General features: G+C 47.7%; 1 protein-coding gene across 13 annotated transcripts in view; it reads right to left on the bottom strand.

The window, feature by feature from the left end:
• Positions 1-27084, bottom strand: part of MTUS2 (microtubule associated scaffold protein 2) — a 559486-nt gene that overhangs the window by 6288 nt on the left and 526114 nt on the right. For all 13 annotated transcript variants that reach the window (XM_070240202.1, XM_070240203.1, XM_070240201.1 and 10 more), the window contains 3 exons: positions 14038-14252; positions 6677-6782; positions 3777-3850 (listed from right to left, as the gene is read on the bottom strand). In XM_070240202.1, coding sequence (XP_070096303.1) covers positions 3777-3850; positions 6677-6782; positions 14038-14252 — 395 coding nt within the window. The remainder of the gene's footprint in view (positions 1-3776; positions 3851-6676; positions 6783-14037; positions 14253-27084) is intronic.

Genomic DNA, 27084 nt, shown 5'->3' with positions numbered 1-27084 from the left:
CTGTGAGTAATGACAAGAGAAGTCCAGCTCAGTGCAGGGCAGACACCGCAGCCCAAGAAGCTGTGACAAGACACCTGCCATGCCTCCCCCGGGAGCTCCTCTCAGGGCAGCACGATCAGAGGCTGTCTAGACTTCCCTTCCCGCGGGGCTCCATGAAAGGGGCACGCACTGTGGAGAGAGATTTGCTCAAATGCCTCTGGGCTCCCCTCCTTGGTGCCTTGTCCAGAATGGACCGCAAAAACACTGACAGATGAATTTTTATGCCGCACATAAAGTGCGCTGACACTGGGCCGGGGGATCAAAGCAGGCGGCCGACTCTGAGTGCCTTCTGAGATGAGAACGCCATCCTCCCCCTCAGAGAAGAAGCTCGTGAAGAGGGTGGGTTTAATAATTTAACATCTGACCTCACAAAGGCAGATAATCAGCAGAAAGAGGTATCTAATCCAGGGGGCATCCAGCCCCCAACTTTAGGAGGGACAATTAATCTATCTCAAAGAAGAGCCACCCTCATTTATAAAGCTCAGGCCAGAAACTGTCAACCATCTTGACTTCTCTGTCTGCCGGAGACGCCCTCCCCCAAACACCAAACACTGATTATCGGGCCAGTGATCAAGACCTGCTGCTTTTGCCTCCTTAACATCCTGGAATCCACGAACACTCCAGGTCCCGCTCCGTCTACCTGAGGTCCAGCCTCTGCTGATGATTTTCTGGACCCGACCCCTGTGTTGTGGCTCTTTTGCCCTCATGGTGGTATCAGGGGAGCTTTCTAAAGTGCAAGCCTGAACCTGTCACCCTCCCTAGGTAGAACCCCACTGCCCCCAAGGTGAAGTGTATCCTCTGATGCTGCATGGACATACCTTTCTTGTCTCCCAGCCTCAGTTCTCACTGCCTCCCCCTTGCCCCCATCTGATGTTCCAGCTCTCCCGTTGGTGATGCCTTCATCGGCCAGCTCCCTTTCATTCCCGGCTCACTTCTGGCCTCCACTCGGCCTCCCTGGGCCTCAGGCCTGGGTTGCATGTCCCTGGGATGAGCTGCCATGTGAGCTGAATCTGTCCCCCTGTTCAGACCCTCTCCCCAACTGGAAGGACACTCCTGGCCCCAGCACATGCCAGCCATGGGGCAGCCCTCTGTGTATGGGCGGGAAGGATGAGGGTGAGTCTGAGGAGGCACCATGCCCCTTCCCCGGCTGCCAGGGTGGATGCAACTACACTGACCCTTCTTCTCACAACTCCAGAAAGGACTGACCATGGCGGGAGAGCAAAGGATGCCGGGCAGTAGGCTTTATCTTGACACTCAAGTAGAGTGAAGAGATGGGGCCTCACTCACGCCAAGCATTCCAAAGTTCTCCACCCAAAAATACCATTTCTGTAATATTAAACATAGAGCCCAGAGTCTTCCCATGGACTCTTCTGGCAAGAGAAATAGCCTTATCTCACCAAATACTAGAGCTGGGTACTGTAAATTATATAATTCTACATAATAGCACTGTCATGTATGAAGTGATGGCCTGACTGCTTTCATCATGGAGGGGGCCCCTGTTTTGCCCACCATCCTTGGCAGCTTCCTTTTCTTTCTTCTTTTTTCTTTTTGTTTCCAGTTCCTTTCATTTAATTTTTAATAAGTAAAAGCCCCCACAGTGCCATTAAATGCAAACGCTAGTGTGTTAGAGCAATATAGTTGTCATTGGGAGTTTGTATGCACATGAGCGGGTACCTGTAAATCACAGCCCAGGGCAACCCCAGCTGGGCCCAGCACACGTGCCCTGCACCGCTGCCATCACCTTCTAGAACGTGACAATAAAAATGACTATATCGCTACAGGCCTCCTACACCAAACCTCGTCAGCGTTGTCAGAGGAAGCATTTCTTTCAAGCCTCTCTTTCTCCATTACAAAACAAAACAACAAAAACTCACCAGGTGAATACCGCCTAGGATGGATCTAAAGCATCCCATACTGATTTTTCTGCCTTATTCACCATTACTCGAAACAGATCCACAGGCACACGATGGCGCCTCAGCAATCAGACAGGACAGGCTGTTTTTCAACTTGGGTTGGGCTCCTTTATGTCAAGGGAAGAGGGACCAAGACCCAGCTGGCAACCTGGCCCAGCCTGGGCCACTCAGGAGTTAACCAAGGGCAGGATGATAATGATGCTGATAATAATAATAAATGTAACAATGTTGAAACTATCATAATAGCAATAGCTGCTGCTTATTAGCACTCACCACAAGCCAACTTAGTGCTACACAGTTTAGACCCAGCATTTTGTCAATCTGCTCGCACCGTGAGGAAGGTACCAGTGTCATTCCCATTTTACAGATGAGTAAACTAAGGTTTACAGAGCTGTGTACTGTCCAAGGTTCTGAAGCTAGAAGAGGAGGTGGGGACTTAAGCCCAAAGCTCGAATTTCTTAGCACTAAACCTGTTTCTCTAGCTGCCAGTAGCCCGGGGGGTCGGCCTGAGCACCGCCGCCCTCATCACACCACACCATCTCCAGCCCAGACGGATTCTGCCCGTGGAGAGTTACAACTAAATGCATGCGATTCATGACTGTTGGATGTTAGTGGCAGAGTGAAGACTCACAAAACGCTCACTTCTTCTGGTTTTGGACTGGATGGAGTTTTTGTTACATCATGGCTGTCACTTCCCTGGTTTGTGTTCTTTAAGGACAGTGCATCTGATGGTTTAGGATATGGGATGCACGAGGAAGGAAGCTTGGGGTTAATTTGCTGAGGGTAAGCCGCGTGAGGCCCGCACAGGCATATTGCAGGCCCATTGAAATACTGACAGATCGATGGATTGGTGGCGGGCTCACCACAGGCAGTTTCTCATTTAAAAATTTTTGAAGAGGACGCTCAATAGCTGTGATACTGACTATCTACATAATCCTGGATTCTTTTCTTGGCAGGGCAGGCTGTGTGCAACAAACACCGCCAGGGGAAAGTGAGCCACTGAAGAAGTGAAAGTCCTGCCTTTGTATTATCGTTATGGTAATCAATGGACAACCACTGCTACTGTCATCCACAATTTCCAGATGTGAGTGTCCCTAATATCGAACACACAATCTTGCTACGATTGGGATGCCTGCAGCTGAGAATGGAAGCAGGGCCACCAACCTCAGCCCAGCTGTCCAGGCAGCTTCTCCCTAGCGCTGGGGTGGTCAACATCTTCTCACAGAAGCAGTTGGCTTGGGTCTCGGAAGGCAGGAGGAGACATAGGTGATCTGGGAGACCCTTCCTTCTCCCCTTAGAGGTCAGAAGGAGCCTGGCAGTGCCCCTGGCATCTGAGCCCCATGTTTCCTGTAGGTTGGCAGTGGGAGGCAGAGAGGGTCTTTTCATCTCACTCCACTCTGGGTGATTAAAGCCCCTTCTATAATTCCCAGAACATGTCCTATGACTTCTGCCCTTCTCACCTTAGAACATCCAATTTGCCTAGAATTCTCTCCTTCTCGAGTCCTCCCCTTTCCTCAAACACAGCCCAGTTACTCCTCTGACCACAGCAAATGCAGGGCAATCTCTCGGAACTCCTGTGGCACTCGCTAATGGTATTATTCGTTTGGTGCAAGTATGTGTCACCTTGTGGTTGTTTGACACTGTTTGCGTCACAGCTCTCTGAGTAGACAGTAAATGCTTTAAGGGCAGGGAGGATGTCTTCTTTACCTCTATGTTCTCATGCTTAGGACAGGATCCAGTACATAGTAGGTGCTGCATAAATGCTTGCGGACGGGAATATTGATGTTGCCGTTATCCCGATATTAGAGTTAAAGAAACATTAACCTGTAATGATAGCCGCAACTTTTCAAAATTTTCTTCCAATTCTTTCTTTTCAAGCTCGTGGGTAGACATCAGTTCTGGAGAGAAGACATCAAATTGTTAAGTTGGTCTTTCTTTTGAAAAGGATCAAACAAGATTCTTTTGCAAGACTAAGATTAGGGACTTAGGTAAATAAGGGACACTAGTATACAAAAACTGAACCCTAAAGGGACTTCTCCATTAGTCTGAAATTGTATGTGATATTATTTACAAGAGAAAGAAAGAGGAAAGAAACAGGAGAAAGGGAGAAAAAAAGAAGGAAAGAGGAAAGAAATGCAGGAGGGAAGCAAAGAGAACACATGTGTACATGTGCACGTGCACGTGCACACACGCACACGTACAATTTCTATTCCCTGCTCTTCCACTACCCTGGCAAGGCAGACTCTCCATTCACAGAATTCACTGACTCTCCAACAGTTCCTAATGGTAAAACAACTGGGAATCAACGTGAAATCTCCATTTTCTTCCCCTCCCAGGATCACTCTTCTTTTCCACCACAAAGCAGCTGAAGAAGGGAGCTTCCCAAGGAATGGAGCTGCGAGCAGCTGTCTTGCCAGCCAGGCTTGCTGGAGAGTGGACGGGTGAAGGGGACCAGCGCTGTGTCTGCAAGGACACCTTGGTGGCCTCTGGGCCACACTGTAAACCACAGACCTCTAGGATTTGCTTGAGCAAAGATTTGATGTTAAGATACTCAGACAGAGGGAAGGACTAATTGGACTAGTCCTCTCAGAGAGTTTGGAACAATTCTATTCTGTGAAAAGTGTCATTCCGGTAATAATTTGCAAGTTAGGGAAAAAGAGATGTCACGTAAGAGTTATTAAGCAAATGGATTCTATTTTCCTCCAGATGGGAACAGTCTTATTAGCCGGGTGAAGCCCATCTCATTCCGGCTACACAAGCAATTTGTTTTCCTGTTAGAACTGGAGGGAGGAGAGGTCTCATTAATCAGCCTGGATCATATGCTTACAGCAGAAGAGTAGTGGAGACCAACAATTATCATTCTGGCTGGCATGAGTTGCAATTAGGAAAAACTTTGTGGTTTCCATAGATCCAAATCTTTTAACTAATGATGGTGAAAGTCTCCAAGAAATCCAGTTGTTACAGCTGAACTTTAAATTTGGAAAACAAAAGTTTGTGCTGGTTTCATTGACATAAAACAAGGTGGCCTTCTGGTCTACCTCCCTTTGTCTAAATGATTAGTTTTCATAGTCATCGAGAACATTGTCCTGACCAAAATAATGAATTTTTTAGGTGCCATTACATATGCCTACGTTGTCTTGACATTATAGATAATGCAAAGGCTTTGGATGTGGCGTCTAAACAAGACTTCACTGGTCAGAAAAATCTACCAGGTCTATTTATATGAACGTCCAGAAACAAAAGGCAACACTGTGGCGCATTGCACCATTTCCATTCACGTTTCCCATCCAGAGACCATTGTCCTCCAGCGCAGTGATAGGCTTCAGGACATTCTCAGACGATCCCAACACCCCAAGAGAAGAGAAAAGTCAGTATCTGTTGTGGAGATGGTATAAACCATGGGTAAGATCTATGTACCCATAAGGTATTTCATTATTTTAAGGTCATGACACTGTCCCACGCTTAACACTGTGCTCTAAGACAATGGTTCTCAAATTTTGCTGCATATGAGAATCACTTGGTGAGCTTTAAAAAGTCCTGATGCCTGAGCGGCACCCCAGAGCAACTCAATTAGAATCTCTGTGGTCAGATCTATACATCAGTATCTTTTTAAAAATTCCCTACGTGGTTCCAACGTGCAGCCAAGGATGAGAACTGGTCCTCCAAGTGTGAGACAGAGGGAACACATTTAACTAGTTCTCAGCAAATTACTCTCTTTTGCCTCCAGCTTGCACTTTTTCATATACTAATAGTTCCCAGAGGTCGGGGGGTTGGTGCCTGAGGGAGGCACCAACGTGAGTATTGATTACCGCACAGTGGGCTTTGTTGTTTACACAGAACATTTAAAAAATAATAAAAAACTCTGATGTTAATTCTCAAAGTTTTAAAATTTACTAACCTATTGTTGAATTTCATCGTTTTTAATGTACTTTAATGACCAGCTGACTGGGGGGGGGAAAGTGAGGGGAGGGAAAATTAAAAAATAAACTATATATATTAATGTAAATGCATGTTAAAAGTGTAAAAAGCTTCTTTCACAAAGTTAAAAATCTTAGTAATACTTTGTAAACATTGTTGCTGATGTTCTTATGACCCACGTAAAACCCTAAGTATCAAAAGATAATTCAAAGTTACAAAAAAATATGAAAAGAAAGATCTGGAGACTCAACTCAAGCCTATGGTGAAGGGGGCCTATGGGTGCAAGATGTGGAGACCCAGATCCACTCAGACGCTGCTGTGGCCCTGAGAGCACCACAGACACGGGGAAAGTGGGTCCACATCTTTGCCATTTAATTTTATAAGGGCACAAAACAAAATAAAGCTGAGGATTTCCATGTCTACTTTGGAATAGTGGTTCTCAAGCTTGGCTACCCGTGAGAACCACCTCAAGAGCTTTAAAAAATCTTGCTGCCCAGGCTGCACCCCAGACTGCTACATCAGAACCCCAGATGGACCTAGGCTGGTGTCCGTCTCCTGGGACAGCTCCCCAGGGATTCCAACATCCAGGCAAGGTTGAGAGCAACTGCTTCACAGGAAGAAGTAGTTGCCTGGACTTCTCTCTCTTCTTTCCAGAGGAAGTAACACAAGGACACACCAGGAAGGAAAGGGAGGAAGAAAGGAAAGAGGATCAAGAGAGGAAGGAAGGGCCCCTTGCTTCTGCAGCAGGAAAGGCTCGGCTGGCACGGCCCGCCCTGCCAACTGCACTCCTCAAGGCTGGCAGCTACCTTGGACTTTGTGGTCGTGGTCGTCCTGCAGGATCGCGATGGCAACTGTGTGGTTACTTTCCATCTCCAGGAGAGTAGCCTCATGGCTGGCGGTGATATCTTCTACCTGAGGAGATCACAGTCATAGTTACACAGCGAGCTGGGGAACGCGGGGCTGCAACATCCTCGCTGCTTGGAGAGCAGAGGTGGAATTCAATGAGTAGAAAGGTCAGTGGCCCAAAACATCAAGGACAAGCCATTCTACTGAGATGACAGCTGCCCTCAGCCTTGTGCTGAAGCAGGAGAGCCAGGATTTGGTGGTGACATGGCAGCCCTTGGAGTCAGGGGGAAGTCACAGTCACTGCGTGGCTCTCACAAGAGGACATCAGCTCCCAGTGGGGGATGGCTGCCTAGGCCACCTCTTCACAGTCCTGGGCCTGGCTTTTGGGCTATCCCCTTCCCACTCCATTCCTCCCCCTTGCACCAATCACTCCATGAGGTAATGATGGAGAAGGAAAAGAAGAGGATCCTCCCTACTAGATGGCGTGTTCTCTCTGTTTCCCAGGGGCAGGTGAGAGCCACGTACGGAAGGTAAATGGAGGGAACTAGCATTTAAGTCCCTGCTATCAGGGACTCCACTTAATCCTCACGGTAATATTACGAAGCAGATATTTCTATGCCCATTTTACAGATGAGGAAACCAAGGCTTAGAGAAGTTTGAAATGTTTTGCCCAAGGGCTAGTAAATTGCAGAACCAGCAGTCAGCTCAGGTCTGTCTGACTCTAAAGGCAAAGCTCTCTCAAACACACCACTGCTGCCACCCCCAGCAAGACCCGTAACCAGCACCTTGGGATCCTCTCACCAATACCAGGCAGGCCGGCAGAGCCGTATGCACTCCCACCACACCCGCTGTGTGCGCCACATCCACTTCCTAAACCTCAGCTTGCCCTCCAGATTACAACTGGACCTCCCGCCCGGGCCACGTGGAGCTGCTCCTGTGGAGGGCTGCTCTTTCTGTGGCTGAAGGGACATTTCTGGGAGTTTAATCACAAGCAGTGCAGCCCATCCAGGATTTTTTATTTTCTCACATCCTGCCCTCTGCCCCCTATACACCTACCATGTTTACTGTTTTCGTTATGGTTGTTGTAGCTGTTGCTTTAACTGCAAATGCATGACTTACAGGAGGAACTCCATAAAACCCCCTCTCCCTAGGACAGCAAACCAGAACACTGTTTTTCCAAGTTCTTTGTTAGTGACCCACTGTAAAAAAACACCATTGAACACTGTAACATAGGACACACCACATGAAACCCAAGTGTCACAAAACAATACTTTCCCTTCCTACTTGCAATAATCTGGTTTTTAAATTTTTATTCTATCTTACTTTGTTTTCTCAAAATGGTAATTACAAACCAGTAAATTTATTTCACGACCTACTGATGTGTTAAGACCTGGCATGTGAAAAACACAACCAGAAACGGTGCCCAGGTCCTACAGCTCCTTGGTGGGCTAGTTAAGAACGTATTGCTTGGAGCTGGAGACCTCTTAGGGTCCCTCGGGTCTCTGGGGATAATTCTCAGGCCAACCTTTCACCTGAAAGGGGGGGGATCTCCAGGTGAAAGGAAGCCCACTCATGAAGTGGGTGCACAGGAGTATTTTTATTTTAAAATGGGGATAGATTCCCATTCTGGACACTATAATTGCAAGGGAAAATTTGCCTGACTTCTCTCTCCTACAGTAAACAAGACCTTCACACACTAAAACAGAAATATCACTGGCAAAAACAGCCCTGAGCTCCGCAGGGTTAGGACAGCCACGTTACAATATGAAAACAGACACGGTCTGTAAGTGTTCCCTTTTATTCGCTGGCCATTCTTGATTAAACAGTATTTTACTTGAGGCTCAGAGCTACGAATCCACTAGGAGAAAGGCTGATCACCACAATATTTAATTGTCCAATTCCTGTTTACATGAGGTTTTTATGGAATTTTGGGCCAAAGCCTTCCAGTCTCTTGGAAAAATAAATCACTTGTAAAAAAAAAAAGGAAATATCTTTTCTTTCTGCTCCATTACTGATGTCAGTTAAGCCCATAGTACACTATATGTAGAAACAAGTACCCACACATTATTTGGAGGTACATTACCCAGTTTAGTATAAAGAAAAATCTTTCATCAGTCCTTGGTACGATGCTAATATATTGGACTCTTACACAAATTGCCATGGGTTTCAGAAAAGAGAGATGAATGGAAGGACTAAGTTGCAGAAGCGTCCCATGTGTCCCCGGAGGTGGATGTGGCTGATGGGCAATACTACATTCTATTTGGGGCTGAATGGACGCCCTTCTGGGTTGCTGGAAGGCAGGTCTTTGATTTAGTGGTGATGAAATACCACGTGCAGCATATTTAGGATGATGTAAGGGCATGATCTATGTTACAGCCACTCAGAGGTGCCTTTATGAATGAAATACGGGTTCCCTAACTCTGAAAGGCCACACGCAATGAAAGGAACACCCAGCATATTTTGAAGGAAACCAATGAGAGCCAATAAGCCAAAATTTGGGCACAATAATCCTTGTTCTTCAGTAATCTAGCTTTCTTTACATCTTCATAGTTTTTAAAGCATGTTCCCTCTATGAGGAAGGGATCCTCTTTCTTCTCATAGTATTAATCCCCATGATTTCTCCTCCCATGGCTCTTGGCTTCTTTCTAGAGCATGGGCTCATGTTCCGAAGTAGCCAGTAAGAACTCTCAGCCTGAGAAGACCTTGAAACCTTCTGCAGGCATTTGAAGAGATGCAGACAAGCTGACCCAAGGAAAACACAAGATCACTGTAGGCATTGTAGATCATCAAATCAGAGGCAAAAGGCACTAAACCATCATCAGGGCATAGCAAGCTTACACCAGGTGAAGCATCCTTCTCCCCATTTTAGAACACTGGCGAGGGGGGGTGCCCTAAGACCGCTGCTGGACCACTGTCCTCCCTCCCCCAGGAAGACAGAGTTCCGGGCTGTGCCATGGAGGAGTCTGTCAGTGCGCCCATCAAATCACTAGTCTTTATCACATGGAGAAGCAGCTGCTCCCGGTGGCAGGCCCCATGCACGCAGCTGCTTGCTGTCCAGCTGGGCTGATTTATAGCAGAGCAAAGGGTGGGAGAACAACCCTCTCAGATGGGTAAGAATAGAGATGCGGGGTTTACTCCATTTAGCCATTTGCAAAATGCAATTATCTGAGGCTTTGGCAATTCACTTACAGACAACATACATATATTTAGAAGGAAGAAGCATGTGCTTTATATTGTTTCGGCTTTACTCATTAAACCCAAACCAGATTAAACTCCCATTTACCCGCATCCCAGACATGTATTCTCATCTGACGAGACAGAGGGAGCCCGCCCATGTTTGCTGTCTCCAGGGCTCTCGCAATGACTTTCCTTTCCAGAGAATGAGGACCTCCTTCCCTTCTATCCTGGTGTCGACTCGGAGCTGCGGCCAGCCATGCCAGAGCTCCTAGTCTGACTTCACCCCATTCCAGGCTGTGCCTTTTGCCCTTTCTGCAGCCTCTTCCCTGCACTGCCTCCTGCCAGTGTGTGGCTGCTCTGGGCAGTGACGGCTGGGGGCTCTGGTGCTGGAAGACCAAGGGCCCCTCGGGAACTCATTCTATTTGATTAGACAGAGTGCTGATGGCAGCTGTGGGCCTGCTGTGCAGGAAGACTAAAGAGACATAATGAAGATGACAGAGGAAGTGGCCTCTGTCCATTCTGATGAAGCTGAGGATGATTCCCTTAGGAAAGGGTGGACAGTACATCCTGAATATGAGACAAAGCAAATGCCAACTCCACAGCCTGAGCGCTATGCCATGTATCTTCGAGGACCAGCCAAAGGCAGCTCAGAAAGGAGGACTGGAAGCTGGGCCAAGGAGAAACTATGTTTGGGGCCAAAATGGAAAAGCACGTGTTTACAGTGAAAATCTGTTTTGTGTGCTGTGACATAGGGAAGCTATGGCAATTTGGTTTCTATTAATGTGTAGCTAGCTATAGAATGAGGGCTGATTTGATTAAACACTTTTATAATCATACTTTAGAAACAAAGCCATACCCTATCTTTAAAGTCCCTGAAGAAAGCCAAGAGGCAAGGCCACGCCCCGGCTCAGCCCCTGGAGTCTGCAGGACTGAGGAACGAGTCCCTGCTCCCCAGGACACCTGCATCCTAGGCCCTGGGGATCCTTGACAAACCCTTGACACCAGGTCCCACTCAGCGACTCTGATTCAATTAGTGTGGGGTGAGGATGAGAAGGGGTGTTTTGCTAGAAGTTCCCCAAGTGATTTCCCGTGTGTGGCCAGAGAGACAGTTGTGCCCCTCAGGTGAGCGGACAGCTGGATCTGTCCCAACGGAGACCCTGCAGTAAAGTCAGAGGCCAGCCTGCTGAGCAAGTGAGCTCCCAGTTTCAGCGAAGCCTCAGAAAATCCCGCGTGTCAGCCCGAAGCAGCCCCCCACCGCCGGCTGTGGGCACTGGGGTGTGCGGACAGGCCAGATGGGTTAACTCAGTTTTTAAAGCTCCAGAAGGACGAGACATCACTATCTGTGGAGTTAGCACTGCCAAATGCAACTATCCGTGCTGAGGAAACCCCGAGTGGGGAGAGTCCAGCACAGCTAACTGAAACCATGGACCACTCCGACCTCTGCCGCCGTCACACCCTCGGTCTTCTGCTGCATGAAACAAACGAGTGTCTGTTCTCTCTGGAAACGAAAACACTGGACTGATGCGCACTTCGTCTTCTGCCTCACCGCCTGCACGCTCTCTGCTGGAGAAGACGCCGTTCAGGACAACAGCCAACACTCAGCAGCAGGAGCGGAATCAGAGGCCTGAATAATTCATAGATTTAAATCATCCATCCCCCCGAAACCAATGGGTTTCTATAGGCAAGGCTTACTCAGATAGAAAGCATGCACATGCTGCTTCTGCCATGAAGATTTCCCTTATCCTCCCAGCTCGAAGTAAACTCTCAATTCCTAATCTTGTCATCTCTCTTTCTCACCCAGTGTCACGGTTTCCTGGGCATGTGTCTCAAAACTTCGCCTGGTCTGTAACCTGAGGCTGTGAACAAGCAAGTCGACATCTGACAAATCTTGGTATCTCTTGCTGTACTCTATCATGATGGCTTCCATGCAGTGGGCATCACTAAATATTCTTTGCATAGGTGAATGAATAAAGGAATAAATCACTTTAGTTATCATAAAGGCTCAAGAAGAACAGAACTCAGCTGTCCTAAGACAGAGAACTTTTTAAATACACACGGGGAGCTCGTGTAACTCGTTCTCAAGCAGAACAGTCAGGGCCTCCTTCCCTTTCAGTCTCCCCTGGTACAAAATCTCTGGAAGGCTGCTGAGTTCCCAGTTAGAGGTGGGGTGAGTGCACATCTCCTGGCACGTGCGTCTGCACCCACCAAGCTCAGAGAGGCGTTCTGCCTGGGCCGCGCTGCACTGGTGGACGGCTCCGCTCAGCAGTGGCCTCGGCTCCATGGTTTCCATACATGGCACTCCCCACGTGAGCCTTCCTTCAGAGGGCTCCCTCAAAACACGTTCTCCTGCCTATAACCACCTCCTGCCCTCCCTCCCCACCTCTTGGTATCTGCTCAACCAACCCAGAACTTTGGACCAGAAGTCTCAGTGAACATGGGTATAAATACGTTCTCTGTGTAAAGGTGGGAATGAATAGTCCAGGGATACAGAAGCACAGAACAAACTGATAATTGTACCAGGTTTCAGATGTACCAAGGGCCAAGAAATAGGTAAGACTACAGACAGCAGCAGGTGCAAAAGTCCACTTTTAGGAGTGACGTGCCGTGAGCTCAGGAGGCAAGATGCTGGGGGTTCAGTGTCTAATTTTACCACCAGCAGGTAACTTGAGCTGTAACCTATTCTGTTTCCTGGTCTCTAAGTCTAAACCACCTCAAGCAGGCAGCTGTGTCTGGTTTCCACGGACCTTGAGAAAAGGAGGATGACTAACCTAGATGCTGAATGGAACAAAGTGTTGTCAGATAGATTTTTAATTACAACGACAGCCTTACTATTTGCAATTCCTCCTGTGCCCCTCTGATGCACAAGCCTCTGGGGACCATCACCATCCAGGCTATCTGTTTGGAAGCAGCCTGAGGCGGGCAGCTCAAACGTCCCTGGTGACGGAGGGCCCCTCAGCACCAGCCTGAGATTTAAAGAGGGCTCTTCACAAAGGTCACTGTACCACAGGAATATCATAAGCCGACTTGTGAAATAACACACCAATTAAAAGGTGGGAATTAAGACATCAGAGCCTTGGGGACTTAGAAGAGAGACGACAGGAGCAGAACTAGTTCTGATGGAAGCAGAGCTGGCTGCTTGTCCTAAGCGCCTGCCTCCCGTCAGCACTAGCAGTTAACGGACAAGGCAGCCGGCCGTGGGCACGGGCTCGTCCGGCTGCCCCCCGCTTTCACACTGACAGGCTCCCGGGAATCGCTCTCTAGTTATTCCTGGATGAACACTCTCTCTAGTAAGACCCTGGGCTACGGTTAGCCACTGTCATTCACTCTTTCATTCGGCAAAACCGTACTGAGGCCTCTGCTGTGCAGGCACGGTCAGATGCCAGGGGCCCAGCCGTAACCCCGGCCGACAACTCTCATTTAGTGCTTGAGCCCATGGAGGCTGGAGCCAGGCGGGGTTCAACCCTGGCTGTTCCATGACCGGCGCTGTGAACTCTGGCAGGTTACTTAACCTCTGAGTCTTGTTTTCTTCACCTGTAAAATGGGGACAATCATGGCACCTACCTTGCAGGGTTATCGTGAGGATTACAGGACGTCGTTTATGGAAAGAGTTCAGAGCAGTCCCTGGTGCACCCCAGCGCTAGATACATGTTTGCCTGCCATTATCTCTGCCCTCATGGAATATGCAGGTGATAAATAAGGCACACAGGTAAAAGGCACAATGTGCTAGACAGCAACCAGTGCTGAGGAAACACTGAAGCAGGGAGGGGGATGGGGGGAAGCAGCGGTGCAGGAGGACTTGTAGTTTTAGATAAGGAAGGACCTCACTGAGAAAGGGACTTGAGAAAAGTCTGGAAGGGAGGAAGACAGGGAGCCATGGAGTGTCTAGAGGGGGAGCATTCCAGGCAGAGGGCACAGCAAGTGCAAAAGTCCCAAGATGGGAGCATGCCTGGAAGGATGAGGGAGGGAGGGGAGAGTGGCCGAAGGAGAGGAAGGGAGGGGACAGCAGGAAGAAATGAGGTCGGAGAGTGAACTTCAAGAAAGCTCACCTACTGAACAGGACTTCTGGCTAAGTGGCGCTGGCTCCCCTCTGCCTTCCACCTGCATCTCCCAACAGCAGAGACCCGGCCCAGAGCCGCAGACTGACCTGCTCCTGGTGCTGACACCTGATCCTCAGCAGCTGGGCGCGGTGCTCCTCCTGCAGGCGTGCCATCTCGGCCTCGAACTGCAGCTGCAGCCGCTCCTCCAGGTCCTGGAGCTCGGCCTGCTGCTGCCAGCCCAGCTTCCTCACCTCGTCCTCAAAGCGCCTCTCCAGGTCCTCCTTCTCCTTCTGTAGCTTCTCACACTTGGCTGTGTTGAAGGCTGGGGGAGAGAACAACATCTTTCAAAAATCACTTAGGAGGGGGGCTGGCCCCGTGGCCGAGTGGTTAAGTTCGCGTGCTCCGCTGCAGGCGGCCCAGTGTTTCGTCGGTTCAAATCCTGGGCGCGGACGTGGCACTGCTCGTCAGACCACGCTGAGGCAGCGTCCTACATGCCACAACTAGAGGAACCCACAACGAAGAATACACAACTATGTACCGGGGGGCTTTGGGGAGAAAAAGGAAAAAATAAATAAAATCTTTAAAGAAAAAAAAAAATGCATCCTTTAAAAAAAAAAAAAATCACTTAGGAGGCACCGAAAGGTCTGAAGCTGAGCGTCTTTAACATCCGTTGCTAGATCCTCAAGGTTAACGTGATGACCAGGGCAAGAGTCGCTTACTTTCGCAGCGCTTCACAGTTTGTGAAGTATCTGGCTCCTCCTGCATCTGATCCTCACACGGATGCTGAGGTGAAACCCGAGCCCCAGGGAGCCCTGGGGACTTGCCCAGGGTCATCCGGTATGTGGAGAAAGAGCCTCGAAGGCAGATTCGGGCTTTCTGACCACAAGCCCCGTGTCCCTGCCACTAGAGCAGGCTTCTCTGAGGGTCCATGGACTGCAGGCATCAAAAATCTCAGGTGTTTGTTAAAAATGCATACTCCTAGGCACGCCCTGGGTGGATCAGAGCCCTGGGGCAGGAGCTCAGGAGGTAAACTTTTCACAAGGTCCACAGTGGCTCTTAGGCCCATCAAGGCTGAGACCTGGGCAGGCCTGGCAGCTGGAGAGAGGATAGAGGCAGGGGTCCAACACTGAAGTGGTTCTCTCCAGGCTGAAATGCCAACAGGATATTCTCAGAGAAAGTGCCTCCCCTCACAGTCCTGGTTTGCTTCCCAGGCGCCAGGAGGGGCTGAGGCCATGACAGCAGCCCGCGGCTCCTGCAACTGCTCCGCCACCTGAGGGTCTGCCCGCCCAGGGCTGCGGGAAAGACTGATGGCTTTCGTCTTACTGATCGCTTCCTCAACTGCAAACTGCTTCCAGGAAGGAGAGTAGCACCTTGACAATCTACTCTGCTTAGGTCAGATGGAGTTGACTGTACACACACACACAGATGTCGAGGGGCACACACACCTCTCACATTCCACCAAGACTGGGGGCCACCATGCTCTCCGCTCTGTGCTACAAGCTGGGGAGACATTGTCATTTACTTAAAAATTGAGTAAGCAGATATATGTACTGGTTAATGGTAATCTACACGCAAGGAGGGTTAGTTATGATGATGGATATATGCCCAAGGTGGTTAGAGAGCATTTGAAACAGCCTAATCAGAAGTCCCACCCTAAAGAGGTGGCAGATTCAAGGGCTTCTTGGCCACACTTGGCTCTAAAAGAGTTTGTTCAATAGCAAGAGTGCTGTCTACAAACATCTTCCCCCTGGTAAAATGACTGGTGGATTGCCTGGATATTGTTTGGCACCTTGCCTTGTGTGAGCAGTGTGTAAGAATCTGGCCAGCCCAGCAGCCTAACACTGTCCCCAACGGCTTCTTGGCCTAGGGCTCCAATTGGCCCGGTGTCCCATGTCACACCCTTTAATGGAGGATTCTGATCCACAGTCTGGCCAAGTTGTTTGCAGGACCTGCCAGCGTAGTCGGGGTGTCATGAGGGTGGGGGTGGTGGATGCTGTCCACCCCAGGCACAGGCAGTAAGAGAATGTGCCGTCTGTAGAGAACTTAAAAGAAATAACCAAACGGACTTGAAAAGCCCTCTGCCTTTGATTGCCACCTGTGCCAGCAATTCTAAAGAACGTTGGTGAAAAAATACTCCTCCTGAAGAAAGTCTTTTGTTGGTCTAAGTTCTGAACAATTGCTATAATTACTGTTGAGGTTTTTAAAAATAATTTTTGTACTTTAAAATAATCACAGAGGAAAATTGAAAGTATAGCACGAGAATACTACTGTACAAATGACTTTTTCCCCTGAACCATTTGAGAGTAAGAGGCTGACCCGGGGTCCCATCAACCCCAAATTCCTTAGTGTCTATTCCCTACAACACGGACATTCTCCTACATAACCGGGACACAGTCATCAAAATCAGGAAATCAGCATTGATCCAAGAGCGCCATCCAAAGCTCAGACCCACTGAAGTCTCACCAACTGTCCCGATAATGTCTTTTCTAGAAAGGGATCCAGTTCTGAACCACAGGTTGCATTTAGCTGTCCCGCCTCCTTCGTCTGCTTTCGTCTGGGACAGTTCCTCAGACTTTCCCTGACTTGTAAAGATGACAGGCCAGTTATTTTGTAGAACGTCTCTCAGTTCGGTTTGCCTGCTGATTCCTCATGAGTAGATTCAGGTCATGCGGGTTTGGCAGAAATATCACAGAAGTGGCACTGTGCTCTACTCATTGGAATATTAATAAACTTGAATAATCTTTAAAATGAAATTTCTTCTTTCTTGTTTACATAGGGAGTCAGGAAAATAATGCTTATGACTGATTATTACAAGATAATACTGAAAATGATTTTGTTGTATAGAGGAGGAAGCATTACAAACGGTCCATCTGGGTGTCAAAGGTTAGGTATGCCCCTGAATATATATGTAATTGTCACACCTGCGGCAAGTACACCTTTCAGGCGAGGTCTACGGAGGGCCAGGCTGCTGGGAAGGCGCTGGGCGTACCACCACACCGAGTAAAGGCATTTTACCTGCTGGCTAATAAATATTCTCATGAAGAGCAGATTCCCTGCGAGCCTTTCCAGGACCTGGCAGTGAGGCCACAGTGGAGGTCAGAGTGCTCCCCTGCCTCTGATCACTGGAGCCTATGGTCGTCGCAAACAGAACCGAGCAGTAACTAATGGCCACAGTGGCTCGGGCCTGGCAGCAGCAAGAGGAAACACCTGTTCCCGGGAGTTCCGGCCCAACGGCTTCAGCACGCCTCCAGTCTTCCCCAAAGGCCCTCCAACTAGGGGAAGTCATTAGAGATTTTATCAGGGACTTAGCTACTGAAAAAAGCTACCAGGATCCATAGACTAGGTAAGAGGTGTACATACAAGATGGGTTTATTCAGGGGCGACTGGACAAAGACCATGTAATGTCCATTAAAAAAATAGTGGTTCATGGATTGAGACAAAGTCAAATTGAGGCAAATGGAGGAGCAATAATTTTACCTACAGAGGGGGAAGGCAGAGTCATCCTACAGACAAGAACACGGCATTGCTGGGAATGACTGGGAGCCCCAGGAAATGAGCCTCAGGGTGGATTCTGGGTGCCTGGGGCCTGTTCGTAGGGTGCTCTTGTTTCTGTAATTCGGGTGAACTAACTTCATGGTGGTCTCTGCCCACGTATCGTGCACCAGTGGATGGGATCACAATAAAACAGTGATAACAATATGTTTGCTTGTATTTAAAACAGGTCTACAAAGCAGGGCACAGAGAAGAGACACAAATGGCTAAGAAACATGAGAACAGATGGTCAGCACCATTCATGATTAAACACTTGCAAACTGAAGCAAGAAATAATTTCTCATCTACAAGGCTGATAAAGATGAAATACTCTGATAACACAGGAAGGGTATGAGGAAACTGGCGTTTGATGGACTGTTGGTGGAAATATAATTGATAAGCTGCTTTGGAGGGCAAAATATCTTTCAAAATTTAAATGACAGGGATGGGAGTGTTAGAGGGTGACAGCTAAAGAGTATGAGGTTTCTTTTTGGGGTGATGAAAATGTTCTAAAATAGACTATGGTGACAGTTGCACAACTCTGTTATATATATATATATACTAAATATATATACACTAAAACCCACCAAATTGTATGCTTTCAGTGGGTGAATTGTATGGCATGTGAATTATATCTCAAAGTTTTCACAAAAAAAGAAAGAAAATTAAAAATATAACATGACATGGAAAATCTTCAGAGGATAAATTTAGATGTTTTTATAGAGGGAAAGTTCACATTCTGATTTTAAAATTCTATATAACAGTGGTGAAGATATATGCTGGCAAAATAAAACAAAGTGAAAGCCCCACCACTACACTGTTTCATACACACATGGATATTTGTGGAACGTAATGGAACCTAAGAACCGTTCTCACTGTTCCTTAACTAGAGGTATATTGAGCACATAAAACTAAAATAAAATAGTAAAAAATACTAATCATGTATGTTGTCTTTGGTAAAGTACCACTCTAAATGGGAAAAAATTTATTTATCATATACTAATGTCACTATAACTCCAGAAAATCAAGGCGATAAGTTGACTATACAGATTGTTTAGATGGAATAAAACAGATGAAAAGGTAAAAAAAAAAAAAATGAATAAAAACAAATCAGCTACATTGGAGAAAAAAATCAAACAATACATACCTTTTAACACAACAATTACACAAGTGCACAAAAAAATTTGATCCAGGATGACTACTAAGTAGGATTTGCCTTAAGGAAGCGGTGGGGGGCTAGTTAGATAAATCACAGACCCAACATACATACAGGACAACTCCTACATACAGTGGGATATAGCTAGCCAGTAAAAAAAAAGTAAATCTTTTTGTGCTATCATGGAATGATATCTGTTAAGATATCGTTAAACAAAAAAGGCAAGATGCAGAAACAGTACGATTGTGTAATTCTATTCGTAATGAAAATGTATCTGTATTTCTATCCCTTGTCTATCTGTCCTCCCTCGGGAAGTTGTACGCTTAAGTTACAGGACTCACTGCCCAACCAATGCCAGCTACGTATTTAATAAAGTGCTATTATTTGTTTGCATGCTTTATGAATAAAAACATTTAAAAAAATTACTACCATAATGAAGGAGAAGACTGAGTTTGAAAACGTTATGGTATCTGGTGGTCAGAAATGACATTACTCTTCGATCTTACTGTTTTATGTATACTGGTGGCAGATGACCCATGGGCCTGGCACTCTGTCTAGGGGCTCAGAGACGACTGGTTTTCACCCTAGAGCTGTTGTCCCTGAACTGCACTGTTTCCTTAAATAACTCATGAGCTGTGTAGGCCTCAGTTTTGCTGTCTATCAAGTGGCAAAGTAATCGCTTTTCTCATATATAGCGGTCTCCAAATTTCCAACTGCTATTATGCCCAAGAGAGGTGACACTTATGTTCTTCCCAGGCTCCATGTCGTGAGCCCCAGGCCTGTATAAGATATTGCACAAGAAGAGCAGCTGGGCCACCAAGGGAAAGAGTTCCAGTGACAGAGTCCCTGAAGAAATGAGTGTCCTCTTGCCTCAGGTAAATCTTCAGAAATGTGTCTGTTTGGGCATTTTGCAGACAGAAACTGATGTAGGCTAATTTCATGGTGTTAAACAGCATCTAGAGTCCTACTTGCATTTTTTCTTTCTGCATTTCTATTCATGTGAGAACATTTGGTACTTTACAATGAGAGGCAAACACCACAATAATAAATCCCTAGAACCTAGGAAGCTGGGACAATAATTTCTAAAATAACAGGCCAGGAGAACATAACACTTCTAATGCACAAGCACGAGTATGACAAGCAAAAGCAGGATTAGAATCTGCTGTACAGTTTAAATAACTGAACATATACGTATATATGAATATGTATACAGTGTGTGTGTATGTATATATACATATATATAAATACCTAAAATGTTATTAAAGCTGCGTTTAGAATACCCTCGGACATATCTAATACAAAGACACCAATCTACCAACCTATGAGTGTAACACGGGAGGACGCAGTGTGGTCCTTGGGACAACGCAGAGTAAAACTGCCATGGAACCATTCGTAAAACAAGCTCAATTTCTACCACAGTTCACAAATCAAGTGAAAGGGAAAAAGCTCAGTGAGTGAGATCAATTTTCTTTAAACAATTGCCCCAAAGCTCTCTTGAATAATTACCACTTTGCATTGGTTTACCAAAGAAGTAGCAAAGATCAGTAATCACGGCGCTCGACTTACAGTGAAGAGAACTATCTGGCTGTGTAGCTCATGACAAAAGCGTAAGGAATAATAATCTACTGCCTTTTACGGCATAGGGAGCGCTTTACATATAACAATTATAAAATAAATCACCTAAATATGAAGAAATGACACTGTCATAAACAAGTGGTCTATCATAATAGTCACTGTGATGGACTGAATTGCGTCTCCCCAGAATTCAGATGTTGAAGCGCTAACCCCCAGTACCTCAGGATGTGACTGTGTTTGGAGACAGGATTTTTAGAGGCAATTAGGTTAAAACGAGTTCATTAGGGTCAGGCCTAAAAATCCAATATGACCGGTGTCTTTACAGGACACAGATACCTATAGAGGGAAGACGATGTGAAGACACAGGGAGAAGGTGGGTGGCCACATATAAGCCAAGAGCAGAGGCCTCAGAAGAAACCAACCCTGCTGACATCTTGATCTCAGACTTCTGGCCTCCAGGATCGTGAGAGAAGAAAAGTCTGTTGTTTAAAACCGCCCAGCCCATGGTGCTTTGTGATGGCAGCCCTAGTAAACGAACATACTTGCTACTGCTATATAGCAACAGAAGGGGATCCTACAGTTAGATAAGAGATTAATTTATCTCTTTGGGAGATGCGGAGTAATTGAAAAGACAAAATAATTTTCAAGGAAAACATTTAATTTAAATTTTAAAATTACCCATAATCTCTCTATACAAAGAAAATGAAATTTCAGTTGCACAAGCCCTTCATAGCTGTTGCAGTGGTGTGAATTTTTAATATTCTGTGAGGAATTTTCCATACGTTCCTACTTCACATTTTTATAACTACTTTATATTCTCATGTTGATGATAACTTATGTGACCTTACTGTTGGACGTTTAGCTCATGTCACCCACATATTGCTTTTCTTTTTTCATTATGATCAATTCCTAGGAGTGGAATTACATGGGGATAAGACTATGAGCATCCTTATGCTGTGAAGTTTTTTGGGTGTTTTTTTTGATGGCAGTAATCCTGCAACAAATCAGTGCCCACCAGGGGGCGCTATAATGCCTGAAAAATGCCCTCTGGCGGCGAATTCCTTTGTCCCAACTTGTCAGATCACAGACACGCAGGAGGCAAACAGGGTCAGTCTCAAGAAACACGCTGCCTGGGATCCCGGCCACACTGCCCTCTACAGCCCTACTCTCTCCGTCTCTTTCTGTAAGACCTTCTTTTTGATAAAGACGTCAAGAGAGAGAAAAGGAGGGCTGAAAACAGAGCACGAAGGGTCTATGGACTAAGTAGAAAAGAGAGTGAAGGGGCCAGAGAGAGCGCTGGGTCTCCCATCATTCTGCAGGTCCAGGCAGCCTCTCCAGGGCCCGTGACTAATGGGAGCTTGTGCTGTAAGAACAACGGCTCACATTTACAGAGCGCTTCCTGGGTGCCAAGCACCTGATACACTTGTCCCACCTAGATAGGTACTGTTGCCCACTGTAGCCCTACTAGGTGTCCAGTAAGTAGCCTAAGCTCCATTTGCAAGAAGCAGTCAGGGTCTGAGAAAGGGTGACTGAGGGATCCAAGGCCACCGTGTGAGGTGCAGGGCCTCCCAGTCCTCTGCCCCACTGTGGGAGCCGCCACAGTGCACAGGAGTGTATCACCTCAGAGGTGAAGCAAGGCCTGGGCACATCACCCTCCCAGCCCTCACTGCCCTGAATCGCAGTATGCCTCTGTACCTGCCTGTCTCCCTCACCAGTAGCAGAGACGGTGGCATGTCCATTCATACTTGTGGTCACACAGGCAGGCTGACAGTCAACAGACAGCAAGTGAATTCATTCAGCACCTGCCATGTGCCATGCCCAGTCCTAGGCACGGGGGCAAACAAGACACACTGTAACAGGGCGCAAACAAACAAGTGAGCACAATTTTCACATAGCCAAATTTTGGATACGGAACCTCGAGATAAGTGCAGAGAAAAAGGTGAAATAAGGGCATGCCAGGGAAGAAATGGGGAGAGGGGCAGGTAACATTAGCGAGGGTGGACCAGGAAGGCCGCTCTGAGAAGACGCCGTCTGAGCAGACGTGAATGACACAGCGGTGTGCAGAGATGGTGGGATGGAGTTCTGGCGGAAGGAAGCACAGGTGCAAAGGTCCTGAGATGGGAACAATGTCGGAATACTTAAGGAGCAGAAAGACTGCCACGGGGCTTGAGTGTCTGCGAAGGAGAGAGTGGAGGGAGGTGAAGGTCAAGAGACAGGCAGGGTCAGACCATGCAGGGCCTGTGGTTCCTGGAAAGGGGTTATGGCCGCATTCTGGAAACAGTGGGAAGCTCTGGGACAGCCCTAAACAGGGGATAACAAGAGCTAATGAAGCTTTTAAGAGATCCCTCTGGTGGCTGCATGGAGAACAGACGGTGGGAGGCAAGGATGGAGACAGAGAGAGCAGCGAGGAGGACGTGTTTGGAGCCCAGGTGGGTTTAACCGTGACTGGACTGACGCTGCAGCATGGTGAGGGATGCGCCATGCACTTGGGAGGCAAAGCCACCTTGGCCTGCTCGTGGACTGGATGAGGGAGAGACAGGAACCAAGGATGACTCAGGCTATTGGTCTGAGTAACTGGGGAGGGGGTGGTGCCATTTAAGGAGACAAAACATGGGAGGAGTCCAACTGGGGAGAAAACCACACATTAGGCACTGAATAAATCTCCACTAATTAACAGATGAATTCACGTACGTGTAAGGGCCCACAGTTCATAAATGTTATGGTGGAATTCTCCTCTGGTCCATGGCTGTCAACTAGTTCAAAAAATATGAAATTCAGGATTGCCAAATTTTGACAAGCTGTGTGACACTTTAGCGATTCCTGACAATGTTTCATTGCACATGGTTCAGATGCTGTGGTCTATTTCATAAAAAAGTGTCGAAGTCTTAAAAGCATGAGACGTCGGGATAGGCTTTAGTTGTTAAATCTCCCCCTGTGAAGTGGGGGCACATTGACAGACATGTTTTTTCCCGCGGGTGTGTAAATGGTTTGTGGAGGAGACAGAAGATTTAGCTCTCTACAGGACTTGAGATATCCCCCTCTGAGGTTTTCCCAGACCTATGATTGTCTTTATTTTTTGTCCAAGGGCTTACTGCTTCTAATTTTTCATAGGAATGAAGGATTGTTTTAAATCTACAAAATCTAATTTTTAAAAAGGTGTGCATTTCCCCATTAACTTATTCCAGCCTCTCTCCATTACTTCAAATACATCAAATCTATTCCAAGGAACAAATGGACCACCTCAAATTATTTCCACCCACTAATTTTTAGGCACAGACACAGAAGCAGCAACGTTTTCAGGCAATCACAATAGCCCAAGAGTGTGCTTATGATTAATGGACCTGTCTTTCCAATGCCCGGCTAGACCTGCTGCCTTTATCGATGGATTCCCCTCACTTAGCACAGTGCCAGGCCAACTTCCACAAACACGCACTGACTTGAATAAGGCCAGGTGGTCACTTCCCGCAGAGTTCGAGCCCTCGCTCCTCCAGGGCTGCTGAGACAGCAGCAGGGGGACGCCACACCCCTTTCAGCATACCTGGAGCTTCCTCACCTGCAGACTCTGGGTTGTCCTGGCTGATGGGTTTGTGTCCCCACTGCAGGGGTGAATCCCATTTAACTGGCAACTGTCTCACCACTTCCACGGGAATGATTACATCCACGGTGGCGGTTTCTTTGTAGAGACCCAGCTTCCTGCCAACATGCAGACTCTGTTAGTTTATATGGTCACTGAAACTGAGCAGACAGTTAGAAATGTGACCCTTGACTGAGAAATGAAGACAACTCTACTCACAGAGTGGTGCCAGGATTAAACATGTCTGTGTATGTGAAGCACCAAGCACGGTGCCTGGCTGGCTTGAAGCTCACCCTCATCGTGTGGCATGCTAAGCCTTCCCACCCAAAGTGTGGTCCACTCCCCTGGGAGCTTGTTAGGAATGCAGAATCTCAGGCCCACCCAGACTGACTGAATCAGAACCTGCATGTTAACAAGATCCCCAGGACAGTCATATGAGAAGCACTGTTCCAAGGTACAGGAGGAGCACTGATGGCACATGGGAGGTGAGACCTCATCCTCAGTGGCGTTCCTCTCTCTAAGCATGCAGCCTCTTGGAGGGTAGGAATTGGCTTAAGACTATTAACAAAGTAAAAATTCTCAGTAGTTAAAATCTAAAAGTATGTCCTTTGTCCACAGTTAGCATTCAGTACAACGCATGGCGATGAAGCAGCCAGTGTAGACCAAGACACCTACACCAGGGTTGAAGGCTGTGACGGGGGCTCAGGAATCAGCAAGGGGGGTGGGAGTGAATCCGGCTTCATGAGATGCTCAAGTGAAAGGAAGAGTGACTGATGAGTTTTAGAATGTGAGGATAGAAAGAATGGCAAGTTAGAGAAAATAAAATAAAATCCATTTGACACCAGATGATGAATCCCACTGACCCCTTTCCAGGGCAGGGGATGGACATGCAGTCCCAAGCGGGGCCAAAACAATAGCATGAAAAGATTACAATTTTAAGGGTAGCCTGCCTGATTACCAGGTGTGAAACGTACAGAAACACCTGCCCTGTGGCATTTCTTAGAATGATGCAGAAAATACCAAGACAACCCTGCTGCTGGACAATGTGCTGTGAAGGGAGGGATTCTGGCTCCTTGCCCTGCCTCTCCCTGCTGCTCGGAGATTGTGGAGAACCCATGTGCATGGGCACAGTCCCTCCTCTTAGAGAAAGACAGAAGGCTCCCTGGTGATGGAGACTCACAGGGGTTACAATCTCTGGCAATAAATAAGGAGCGAGTGAGGCAGTAGCTGCTGCAGGGCTTACTGTACATGGCAGGTCTCGGTGGGACGTATCTGCTAGATGTGGGGGGTTTTTAAAGTGACTTCAAGCAAACTTACCTCCTAGGGCGAGTGTGAGGTTTAAATAGGATAATTCAGAGTAAGTGCTAAGCATCAAGCCTGGGCTCTATCAATCATTCAAAAAATTTTCACTGGGGTACATAGAATCATGGTAGTATTACAAATGGGACTATTTTCCACCCTTCATGAAAGCTAGGGTGAGACAAAGCATAAGAAAGCACTCACGTCACACACATAGCTAATGGAGTGGGCCCACTTTGACTATAGAAGCTAAGACTCTGGTACCCAATGCTGGTGTGGAAGGTCACTGCTGCCCTAGCCCCAAATTGTTTTCATGGGGTTTATTACTGCTTTGGTTTGCCGCACATCCTTAAGCACATATTGTCTGAGGAGACAGTTATCAGCTAACGACCTGTTCTCGCTGCCCTGGGCTTCAGTAGAGGCTGGGGAATGATTACTTGTGTCAAATCCAAAGCCTGAGGTGATCATGTCCACTGTATGAAGTGGACACAAGGGTGGCCCAAGGCACTCCTGGCTAGCCAGGGCCCACGTGATCACAGTCCTCATCAGAATCCCTAAGAAGACAAGTTCTCCCCTTTGTTACTGGCTGCTTAGAATATTACATGTCTGTTTTTAAGAATATAATCACAAAGCAGGAGGGGCCTTCATATTACCCCAGGGACCAGAAGACATAAAAACTTCTGTGTCTTCCACAGTTTTCTAGAAAAAGGTCTCAGACAGAGAGGAAGGAAAGGAGCAGCACCGGATGGAGGGCCCTTGGGACGGTCACTGTTGGGGGCATCATGGCTACAGGTACTGAGGGCTCTCTACATGCTGGACACTCTAATGAGTGCCTCGAGCGGGTCACTGAACCCCACAAAGACTCTGTGAGGTGGGCGCGATTCCTCCTTAACAATCCCCTTCTGTAGAAGAGGAACCTGAGCGACAAAACCAAGGAAGTCCAAGCCTGTGGCAATCTCCAGGCCGTGCTGCCCCATGGTCGCGTCCTCAGCCAGAGGTTCCCGGACTAGAGTGGGCACCAGAATCACGTGCAGGGCTTGTTAGAACAGAGTGCTGGGCTTCTGATTCAGAGGTTGGGGTGGGGCCTGAGAATCTGCACTTTGAACAACCCCAGTTGGTCTAGGGATGCTGCTGGCCTCAGGACCACCTTTGAGTAGCAAGGCCCTATGGCTTAGTGCTCAGTGCTCAGTACTCAGGCCACACAGCCTCCCTATGTGTGCAGAAGACACACAACTTTTACCATCTGCAACCAGAAGGCTGCTCAAAAACAGAGCAGAGGGCAGACAGTGTCTATTACTGACTGTGGGACTTGCCCTTGTTGCCACTCTGAGCCATCTGCCTGTCTGAATTCAGGCCTCTGTTCTCTCTCATCTGGCTTGAGCTCCCAATGCTGACCCTGAGCCTTTTTGTGCAGACTTAGCTCTGAGCCTGCGCCCTCCTGGCGAGTTTGAGTCCCAGGACACTGAATTTCCTTCAAGGTTCCTGTGTGTGGCTTCCCATCCTCCTCACCTCTTAGTTGGAGTCATACAGTGACACCCTGTCCCTCCCATCGTGTACCTCAGGCAGTAAGGAGACTGGCACCTGCTCACAACCATCCTCCCCATGCCTACCCCCACATCCTCCCAGACACCTTTGCCACACCCAAGAATGGCCTGTCCAACAGCATGGCCTGCAGGCCCTTTGCAGAGCCAGCAGCTACAGCTCCACCAGCAATCGACAACGGTGGTCACCGCCACACCCTTCACCCCAGGAATGGCTCCAATTAACCGTCTCCACCGGCCAAGATGGATTCCTTCAAATGCTCTCATTTCTTTGCTCAGAAGAGGCTGTGTGTGTGTGGCCACAGGAGTGTGGGCTCTGAGGTCGGACAGCCTGGGTTTAAATCCAGCCTCTGCTATTTTTGGCTGTGTGACCTCGGGGGCAGGTTACCTAGCTCTGTGCTTCAACTTCATCTATAAAATGCCCTGATCCGGCACGTGACCTTGCCGTCTCCACTGAGAAAACTGAAGTCAACAGGCA

Source organism: Equus caballus, chromosome 17, assembly GCF_041296265.1.
Source record: "Equus caballus isolate H_3958 breed thoroughbred chromosome 17, TB-T2T, whole genome shotgun sequence".
In the NCBI taxonomy this organism is placed as follows: domain Eukaryota; kingdom Metazoa; phylum Chordata; class Mammalia; order Perissodactyla; family Equidae; genus Equus; species Equus caballus.
This window is presented reverse-complemented; position numbering and strand designations above follow the sequence as displayed.